The following is an 11,470-nucleotide window of genomic DNA, read 5'->3' as shown; positions in this document are numbered from 1 at the left end:
TATTTAAAATAAAAGTACTTAAAAGCCAAACAACATTGTTTTTTGTTACATACTACTTCAAGAACATAATGTGAAAATGTAACAAATTTTACCCACTCAGAGTTGAGTTATTCAAATGTTCAAACGGAGAAAGAAACAGGGATATCGGATGATTTGCATAATTTGCATAAATTTACATTTCCTTTTCACCCAACTTACCACTCCTTGTGATGCTAGCAGGTGAACCCAACTAATATTTTCATCTTCAGTCAATACAGTAATGAAAACTGAATATTTGCAAAAATGTTGTTTGAGCAAAGTACGCCGTGTGTTATGTTCAACGCCATCTTAAAAATGTACTAACTTGCGAAGATCAAGGTCAATATTTCCGTGTAGTGAAAGCCTTAGCTGTTATCTGAAGAGTAAATATCAAAACCATTAGGAAATAGGTGTCAGAAGAACGTGCTTTAAACTAAAAAATGGCAAAATTAGCCATGACAGATCACTTAAAAGGAGTTCACAACTCATAGGAAGGACTTTCTTTTGTATTCACTGATGAATCTCAAGTTAAATATCATGCCAAGCGTTGTCGGTGGATAATTCCAAGTGGAAGACATAAAATTCCACCATTCAAATATTTCAATCCTAGCAACTTGCTGAGGTCTTCTATAAGCAGCTGCCTTACTGCTTGAGGAAGTCTTTACACACTAATACATAGCAATGTGATGTTGACTTTTTACGTCCAACATAGACCAGACAAATTCTAGCGGCAGTTTTTCCAGAAGTCACTGTAAATTTCTTTTGATTTGATCAAAAGAGAATATAACATGTATAAAATCAACACACCAAATTCAAAAGCTATAGGACCAAAACCAGGCAAAAAAGTACCCTAAAAATTCATCATCAACATGTACAAATTTCATCGTCATTTGAGTGAGATAAAAATTTGGTCATCGCCACCAACTTGAAAACTGAATATGAAGATACATGAATTTTATGACTTGATCAAAGCAGAACAGGGCCATTTCAATTCGTGTCACCTAGAAGGCAATATCAAAAGCTATCAGGGCAGCACTTACTTAACGGTAGATCTTTTTGGTTTGGCAATGACAAAAACTCAAAAAATGCTGACATGCAAATGTTTTCTAGACTCAATTGCAACAAATTTGATTTCAGGCTCTCGTGGCAGTATTTTTACGATGTGTCGCTGTAATTACACTAACGATTTCTGAGGAGTTTCAAATTCTCAATGTGTTTACGGACGAAGATTGAAGAGAGATTACAGACGAACATGAATAATCACCTACTGGAGAGGCACCATGTCGTTAATTACTGGCGCCATTAACGACAGAAATGAACAAACTTTGTTTATCTTGTTTTAATCAAGCATGACAATACAAACGTAATCTCATACAACGGTCCTGTCCATCTTCTCTTCGGTGTTTCCGAGTATGTTTAGCATGGTTGTTCTGTGGTATGATTATTTTATTACTAACATTTAAGTTTGTAGCGATCAGTGAGCGTCAGTATTGCAACACCCATATTTGGAAGGGATACGCGTCAATTCTTATATTGAAAACCGGGTGTATATACACTAACTGTAAATCAGACTCCTAAACACTCAAGTGCAAGTTAAAATAGGTGAATACACAATGAACTAAAAAGTATCCTTACGGTTACGAAGGTTCAAAGGTCAGTAGTTCTGAAGCGAGAATCCGACAGTTGGTTTTGAGACAGTATGGCGATTTTGTAAACAGGCGACATACATTCAAAGGGGTGAGCACTACATGCAAGTGTGCCAATCTACGCAATACGTCTAACTCGGAGTTACACGTGTGTCTGTTTTCACGTGTCTGCCAGTTTAGTTTTGTCTGTTAAGAGCGTTACTGTCTATCTTTCTGCTTGTTCGTAGATCTATCTGTATCTGCTTCATCGACTCATTAGCCCTTTTATTCATCTTCGCCGCCGTATTTGTCGAATTTGAAAAATGTAAACCCGGTTATTGTCGTTTAGAAAATCTCTTGTCTATTGACATCATTTAATTTCATTGGCATAATACACGGCAGCTCAACACTGACGATTTTTTACTTTTTTGTTTAGCCGTTACTGTTTCTTCACGAATTTAAAATTCCAGTGAACATGTTATCAAAAACTGTCATTTCATGTGATGTGAATTGGTCTGAACTTCTAAAAATTAGAAACGGTTGACGGTTTAATAAAAATGAATCAGTCAGTAAATGTCGCCAAATGTTAAATAGTCCCTCGCTCACACTTTCTCATCTTCCTTCATGGCTATATTTTCGTATATGTGCTCATCGACAACCATTTCAATGTTATCGGTACATTCTGATTTCAGCTGGTCGACGTCATCGTCCTTCATAGGCTCCGTTGAGCCACAACACGAGCAGTGATTCTCACAACATTTGCACTTATTTTTACAACTAAAGAACAGACGATCATAAGGTTCAAGTGAGCGCAGTGGAGCAGGCAAGAATTCCCATGTCCTCATTTTTTTCGGCAACCCCTTGGCGCAGTGCTTTTGCATCAGGTTGATGACAATAATGACTAGAACCAAAACCAATATGGGGACACCGAAACCTACGAGATACTGCCAACCTAGCAGCGACAGGCCAAAAATTGTTAAAGGAAACAACAAAAACATCAGAATGAGATAAAAAATGGCAAACCACCTGTACTTTGCAGTGGTGTTGCCCAAGAATTTTGCAGCCCCAATGGAAGGTTTACGCATAAATGGTATGGGATAAAATAAAATGATGCCAGAAATGTTGAAAAATAAATGGCACAGGGAGATTTGGACGCCCTCTATGAAATTCGCCGAATCGGAGCTGGCGAACGCGGCTATGAAGCTTGTCAGCGTGGTACCGATGTTGGCACCGAGTGTGAGTGGGTACATTCGTTTCAGAGAGAGGAAACCTATACCGACCAACGGTGTAATGGTCGAGGTGAAAACAGAACTACTTTGCACTAACATGGTGAGAATGGCGCCAATAACTATGGCGACATAGCCTGTGAAGTAGGCACAGTAACCTGGAAAGTCTGCGTTAATCCACTTCATCAGGGCGTGGGCAATTGAGCCTCGAAGGATGGACTGCAACACTTTCACCAGGCCGATCAATGCAATTATCAATAGGACAAGAGTGATAACTAGCAAAATCGATCCGAGCACTGCATCGCTGAGGTCATCTGTCCACTCCATGGAAAACAGACATTTGCCTGAAAGATACAATATACAGGGAGTGGTGTAAAATGACAATTCTAAAGTGTGTATCAGTGACAGACTAGCAAAGAGTATTCGTATGTCAACGCATGTCCACCTATGCATGCCTGATACTCTACCACGATCCATTCTTTCAACAGGCCATCTGGTCACTTGATAAACAACCAATCAATTGATCCATGCATCCATGTTCTATACTCCACCTGGCCTGCAAATGGTTTAGATTCTTTTCGAGATAGTCATTAATAAAGCCAGAAATTCCGCTGACAACATTGCTGATCTTCCTCAACGTAACACCGTGAGAAGCTGTCATGTGGTACTTAGGTTGTCATCTCCTCACTGACCAAGCAAATGGTATTAAGGTGGTATGTACCTCGAGAGTGAAAACTTTAACTTTTCCTCAAACTTTCCTAAATGACACTTTCAACCATTTTTTTCCAAATCAAGAATATATAAATCAGGGGTCACCGTACAAACTTTCGTATCAGAAACACAAAATACACAAAACATACCGATATTTTTAATTCAAAATGCGGTCATCCCTAGGATGACAAAATAAAAATCTTTGATTTCGGAAAAACTAAGACGTAAACATTTTCTTGTGACTTCACGAATTTTAAAATGAGCTCCAACAAGTATATCAGAAAAGAATTGCAAACATGTTAGAGTCTGAATATCCGCCCTCAAGGTGCATTCAACCTTTAAGTGAAGAAACTGGACAATGCCAAATACGAATACTCACATCTTTCGTTGTATATTGTGTAGTTATAGATGTCCTCGACAACAGTGACGTTAGTTCCGTTGATTTCTCTGACGACCTCACCCTGATAGTAAACATCTTCAGTATCACACCATCTCTGAATTACACTTCCTGTTCCAGGTTCAGTAATGCCCAATGCGATGTCTCTCACAACACTTTTATCGATCTACAGAAGCAAACAATAATGAACTTGATACAGTCACTACGCTTGTATGACGAGTTTCATTACGTTTCGCGAACAAGTTTACTCAGTGAATGATACCTGTCATATATAGGAACACCACTTTCAGGAATGCCTGAATGATGGAGAAACAGGCGGTGTCCCTGGATATGAAAAATCAAGCTTGATTTTTCATATCCAGGGACACCGCCTGTTTATCCAGCATTCAGGAATTGTTAATTTACTACGTAGAACAAAACAATTTGACGGCGCTTCAGCTCGATGATAAACCGGTGTAAATCTAATGTGTCGAGAGATGTGTGACGGATTAACAATTCATTTGCCGAAGCTATGTTGAGTACAAATTGCAAATTTGTGTATTTTCGCATTTTACGGTACGGTATAGTACATTACGGTAGAATTTAGTACAGTACAGAACACTACACTACAGAACACTACACTACAGAACACTACACTACACTACACTACACTACACTACACTACACTACACTACACTACACTACACTACACTACACTACACTACACTACAGAACACTACACTACACTACACTACACTACACTACACTACACTACACTACACTACACTACACTACACTACACTACACTTCCCTACGGAATGAAAAAGATAATTTCATGGCACGTCACAGCACAGCTGGATTCTATTAAACTACAAGTATTGCTGTTGTTGTTTTTCTATTCTGTAGTTAGATTATCAGTGACAGCGAAATTTGATCACTTTCTTTCCTGATAGATGAGTGATAAACAAAGAAAAGTTCAAATCATTCAATGGTTGGAAATACAATACATTGGTTGGAAATACAATACAATGGTTGAAATACAATACTTCGATATCAAGCACTGTTCCTTGTGCCGTACAACATGTTGTAATATCTTTGTGATGAGTACACTATTCTAACACGAGACATCTATAGTTGGAACTGAGTACAGGTGTTAACTGTATTGAGGAAGAAATCGCCTTAATCTACTTCTGATGAACGAATCAACTAGACTTTTGTCAAGTCAGCGAATGGAAAAGACGTAGTGTAAAACAGCTGATACCGTATATTTAACCCAAAGCATTATGATGACGTCTAAAATGACGTCTACACGATATGACATGATTATAAACTGGAGTGTATCTTACCTTGATGACGTACTTGACTATTGGCTCAGTGACTGAGAAATCAAAGCCGCCCCACGATCCTCCGTCCAGGTCATCACCAATGATCGCCTCCGTCAAGATGTACAAATAGCCTGAAATGAATAGTTAGGGTATTGATGGAAATAATTCTCAAGTGTGTCCTTGCACCTCGTAAGGCAAAATTAATATTCCAATATCCATTTTAATAAAATAATGATAGATTAAATGCAATTTCTAGACTCGTTAAATGAAAGTAAATGGTTTGCAGCTTTTCTAGGCCGCCGTCCCGTATGTAAATAATATTCAACAAAATGTGAAATGTGTGTTACAGGTGATGCATAGATAATATTAAACAACACAACTTTCACAGATATTGTAATTTAAAATCTAAACTTCTTTGCTTTGCATACATATTTACAAAGATTTCATCTTCGTAACACTAACAATTTACAATTAATTGAGACCAACATACAAAATGTCTTTCGAAAATGCCCCCAAAAGTGAAAGACGCAGATGTTTCGTAAACAATGTTGATAGACGTATTGCATTTCATCCGATAGGGTCACCATTCTTTTACCGCCACCAACGTTTCGTTCGACCACTAACCTGTTGCAACCTCTAGGGGTAGCAGCACTATCACGGTCAGCCAGTTGAAACAATCATGGACGGTTGCTCCCGCAAACGCTCTTCGAAATTCATCCCTGTCTGCTACTTGTCCCATGGCAACAATGGTGTTGGTAACAGATGTGCCAATATTAGCTCCCATGATCATTGGAATGGCTTGTTCAACCGAAATTACTGGTGATCGAGACAGAAATAATTAGAACAGTAATTACAACATAGAAGAAATGCATTGAACCGTCTGTCGAAATATCTCTGCCTATTTGACCTTTTTCCTTATTGTTGACAATTCATTGTGTTAATTTAGTTTTTCTCGTCCTACCCGCTCATCATCTTTACAATGTACGATTTCAACAATAACCCGTCTTAATGTCAGCCTGACTATTCGTATGTCTGTACAGTCACGTATGCACGGACAGGCGCATGGACTGCACTGTACGAACCGACATCATCATATACTAGGTAGGTCGATAGATAACGGTTATTTTGGTATCAAGTATCAACTAATTCGTCGGGGAACATGACACGGCTAAAAGTAGTTGAATCTAGTGGATTGCACTTTATGGACTGCCGTAGACTCTCACAGTCCTTCGCTCTCGACGGCTAAACCTCAGACCATGCAAGTGCCCTCAAAAGTTGAGCCGAGCGCAGCTTGGCATACTCATCTTACGCACACCATAGCCCCGTTGGATCAGTGAGCAGCCATTGCTAGGAAGACCGTTGAGGGCGCATCACCGAACAGTAAAAGATAGTAGTTTTGTACATTTGAATGATTTAAATTGGAAGATTTTTTATGGAGGCTTAGTCACGGGAAGCTTGGCCAAAACTTTTAATTTAAGTGATCGGAAATGCCATATTTGTGGCCAAGAAGAAATACTGGAACACATCTTATTTGAGTGTAAATATGTAAAATAAAGAGAAATGTATTTCTTTCTTTGTCAGAAAACACAACTTTAATAACAATATCAATATCAAAAGATTAGCAATTGCAGGAATCGAAAATGATAATAATGCAACATCTGACATTTTATACTGTATTACTTCCTTTGTAAAATACACAGTTTGGAATATTTAAAATTCAGTTACTCTTGATGGGATTAAAGTTTCCCTTCAATCCTATGTTATGCAATTAAAATGTTATCATTCCTCATGGATGAAGACGTTATATTTCACTTATAAGATGATGAACAAAGCTGAGGATTTTATCACAAAGTTTTCAAGCCTTGTAAGACTTGAAGGAGAAGGATGCGTCCTGAATGCATTCATATGATGATCGTTTTGGTTGAATGACTGATTTTTTTCAGACAAGTTGCATTGTAGTTTTGTTCAAACGCTTGACACATTCACAGTTATGTAGATTTGTTTTATTTACCACTTTGTGATTTTTTTTATTAAGTTTTCCTAGATTTGGCTTTATTTGTAATTAGCGGTATCTTCTTATCTATCTATCTATCCATCTATCTATCTATCTATCTATCAAGAGAGAGAGAGAGGGGGAGAGGGAGAGAGAGAGCTACATAGCGAACGACGAGCTGTGAGAGAGCCTATGACTACCGTTGCTTTTCCTTCTGTATGATGCCAAGCCATTGGAAGCTGTAGAGGTTGAAGAACTTTGGATTATTATGAGTGGAAAACATTGCAATAATTGGACTTCCCGTTATACTTTGTGTACACTATTTTCAATTAAACTTTTGAAAATTATGTGATAGTAACATTACGATAAACAAAGGTGCCAACAATCATATTGATGGCGAAATTATGTACTTACTATCAGCTGCAACCATGGATACAATGATGGACGTTGTTGTACTTGAACTCTGAAGAAGTACGGTGGCAAGGATACCAATCATTAAAGCACTGACGGGGTTATTTAAGAGTTCACTTTCACTTAAGGCTGCGCCCGCAGCAGTACCTCCCAGCACAGTGAAGGCATCTCCCATCAAGTCTAAGGCGATCAGGAAGACGTACAAGAAGAACAACACAAGCAAAGCCTTTCCGATCCAGTCGATTAGAACACGCTTAGCCTTGCCACAACCGCTTAGTTCTGTTGACATAAAACAGATTAATATTAACTGCCATACTGGTAACGGTCGTTCACTGTCTACGGATTATGATAAGAGACAGGCCATTTCTAGTTCCTAGTTCTCTCGTTTGCCACAAGTTGATTACGAAAAACAGTCTTAAACATTTAGGCCCAATAAAAAGTGTCCTTGTTTCACGTTTCTTAATAAATCATAAGTCCTGGCCTGCGCATCCATCTTCCCGCGCGAAACGGAGGGCCTTCGAGAATCGGATGAAATCTACCGTACGCATACAAGTTCCTCAAATGTTATGGCCTTCCAATTTTAGTGCAAGTAAGAAGAACCCACATATTAAAACGTCATCAAAAATATGCAAATCAAGGGAAAAGATGGGAATATAATTGCCATATCTTGGAAATCTAATTTCCTTAACGTTATAACCCCATACGAGATGTAATCGTTCGTGCGTTACACAACATGACGGCTTATCAGCCATCGTCTATGTCCCGATTTTCATGACCTCTCGACAGCTCCGCGGGCAAATAATGAACTTCGGAAAGGGTTTATTTATGATGTATTTATACCTAATATCAATGAAGCTTGGAACAAGTAGCTATGTAAATGTCTTATTTAATTAAATGCAATCTGTAGTGATCAGGATCAGACTAGACTATATACAGTAAAACCAAACCTAAAGAAATGCTTGAAGCAAATTTTACTGAGCGTGACGTCAGAAAAACTGGGTAATTGTCTGTTCTACAAACTGAAGAAGCTGAAGAGTTTTTTCCAAATGATTAGACAAGAGATAAATCTTATCAAACAAACCTGCCCACGGTATTGTCGTGTCCTTTAAATCGGGTATGGCTGCGAAGGGGTCGATTTGTTTTTCATCATTATCGTCCTCGTTCTCGACAACATCTACGGCTACGGCGCCGCCGTTTTCTGTGTTGTCTGTTTCTGTTTCTCTGCCCTTCACCACCGCGTCTGCGCTTCCGTTTGCCTTAATATCCTTCGACTGATCCAATTCTTGTTCTTCTTTCCCTTCGCGAAGCTCTCCGTCAGTAGCGGCTGACCTCGCAATTTCTTCTATTGATTCACCTGTCATCGTGTCTGTAGGATCACCAGCAAGACGATCACCTGAAAATATCAAAAACTTTAGAATATAGTGCAAAGCAAATACGTGTCTTTGTTTTCATCAATACCACAGCTAATCTTAGACACAATAAAAGTAGTTTGCACGCCAAAAGTTCGGCAAAACGAGGATGAATGGAGATCTGAGATATTACCTGCTGCAAGGTTTAGGCAAGAATGACCTCTGGGAAGTCACACGCAGTATAAAGAATAGCAAAATGATTATATAATACATTGATAAGATTGTCCGATAACTGTTAAACACTTCGTCAATGCGGATGTAACAGACAGCAATTTGATTTCAGGAAACAAACTCCGCTATTACTTGCTGCTTTAAACCCTTAAAATCCATTTTATTATCATGTCATTAAACTGCTCTACGACACAACACGTCATGTATGTTGATTTCCCCATGAAAATCAAATTAAACTGAAGGTAAAATTACTGAGGTGGGATATAATGACGAACGATATCGGCATTCGTTGTCTACTCCACCCATCGTTGATAAGTTGAAGTATGGTCATACTTGCTGCAGAATGATTACGTAAGTCCTGATTTCAGTCTGCTTCGTATAATTTCGTGACAAGCTCATGACAGTCGATGCACAGAATGTGCTGATAGTATGACATTGGCAATCTCCCTGTTCTACATTGACATTGCCTGACGTTTCATAATTTTTTTAAAGTTTCGCCTCTATGGAACGTGGTCATCATTTAAAAAAACATCCAAGTAAATTTATCGCAGGAAACTTGCAAAACCAAATTTCGAAGCTATGAGACAAATGATTTCCGATAAATTTTTGTTTTGAAAAAAAGTGAGAACAAGTAGCGTCATTTCTAACACTAGACTCTCTCACAGCCCCATGCCGGCTACGCCTCAGACCATGATACCGCTGCCCTCAGCAGTTCAGCTGAGCTGAGCTCAGCTTAGACTTGGTTCAAGTCTGTGAATGTTTGAGTTGAGTGATCGCGATGATTTGTGTTCTGTTTTCATGTAAAACGCGTGAGTGGGATGAACGCGATGAGTTGGGTGAACGCTATTCAGCTGTTCAGGGGAGTTTCTCCCGGAATCACGTGAATGCGGCAGAAACTAACTCACTACTGCGCAGACTCAAATATAACGCGTTCAATCGCTACGAAAAGCTTGCCTGTGCCTGTGGGCTGCCAAATTTCAAGCAGGTTTGCATGAAATAGTAGAGACACAGGAAAATAGTACAAATGATGTTATTATTCAGAAATTCACCGACTTGAACCAAGTCTAAGCTCAGCTCAGCTCAGCGAGCCGGCCAAGCCGGCCCTACACTATAGCCCGACTGGTTCGGTGAGCCTCGCTTGATAGGAAGATCGTTGAGAGCACATCGCCATATGGTGGAGGATAGAGCTGCGTAGCGAACGAGAGTCTGTGAGAGAGTCTATACTAACACATACAAAGTTTGTCATCAACTGTCCATACCCTACCATAAATTTTAGGCTTGTCTCGCTCATTTAATCCTTATATCTGTACAAAAATCTCTGAAATTTTACTCCTCAATTTACATAAATAAATTTTACCAACAATTGAAAGTGGTTTGAAGTTATCGTAAAACAAATTTAAACGTACTGGACCGGCAAAATCGCAGAAGAAGGGCGAAAATGACAAATAATGAAGATGAAATCCAAATCAAAAACATGTCAATTCCATGATCATTTTGAAATAATGTCACTGGAGTAACTTTCAAACCAAACTTCACCAAAGTCAGGACATTTGCTGGCATTTTCATAATTTATACATCAGTTATTTCCATTTCCAAGGCTTCAGCCAAACGCAAATTATAAAGCTTGAAGTTGTCAGAGAGATAGTGTTAAGATAATAAGAAATAATAACATAAAGTCTATAACTCCTGTATCTGTAAGATGAAAGCTTATCCCTTTTGAAATGACTTATCAACAAAATGAGACACACGATATTGTACGGTGACCTTGGACATTAACGATGTATAATATTTTTGTTTTGTTGTAAAATAAAGAAAGAAACGTTTTTGAATCCCCGACCTGACGCTCTATCCACACTAATCAAAACCCGTATCTAAAATGTAACTTACGTATTTTAGTTGCCCAAGTAACTTTCCCAAGTTAATCCAAAGTTCTGAGCATGTCATAGCAGGCCCTCGGGTAACGTGAGTTTTCCATTTTTGTCAATTTTATCCCGGCAATGCAGCGTTACATATACAAGCAGGAAAGTGGTAACCTTCCACAGTCTCCAAACAGTACCTGTGAGCTTATAGTCGCGTTCACACATAAAATAAATCTACAAAACTTAAGCTGTACACTCTCTATAATTTTGAAAAATTCAGAGCCCCATATTTCTGACCCATAAAACGATAACTGGTACAACAGAGGCATAAAAAGTTTCAATGCTT

General features: G+C 38.7%; 1 protein-coding gene across 1 annotated transcript; it reads right to left on the bottom strand.

The window, feature by feature from the left end:
- Nucleotides 1–2,245: 2,245 nt before the first annotated feature.
- LOC139116368 (sodium-dependent phosphate transport protein 2B-like) lies at nt 2,246–9,258 on the bottom strand. The gene is made up of 7 exons (XM_070679006.1): nt 9,228–9,258; nt 8,767–9,078; nt 7,689–7,964; nt 5,906–6,097; nt 5,303–5,412; nt 3,960–4,143; nt 2,246–3,213 (listed from the first exon to the last, which is right to left on the bottom strand). The coding sequence occupies exons 2-7, from the start codon at nt 9,044–9,046 to the stop codon at nt 2,246–2,248; spliced, it is 2,010 nt and encodes a 669-aa protein (XP_070535107.1). The 5' UTR covers nt 9,047–9,078; nt 9,228–9,258.
- Between the last annotated feature and the right edge of the window lie 2,212 nt (nt 9,259–11,470).

The sequence above is a fragment of the Ptychodera flava genome, chromosome 17, assembly GCF_041260155.1.
Source record: "Ptychodera flava strain L36383 chromosome 17, AS_Pfla_20210202, whole genome shotgun sequence".
Taxonomy (NCBI): domain Eukaryota; kingdom Metazoa; phylum Hemichordata; class Enteropneusta; family Ptychoderidae; genus Ptychodera; species Ptychodera flava.
This window is presented reverse-complemented; position numbering and strand designations above follow the sequence as displayed.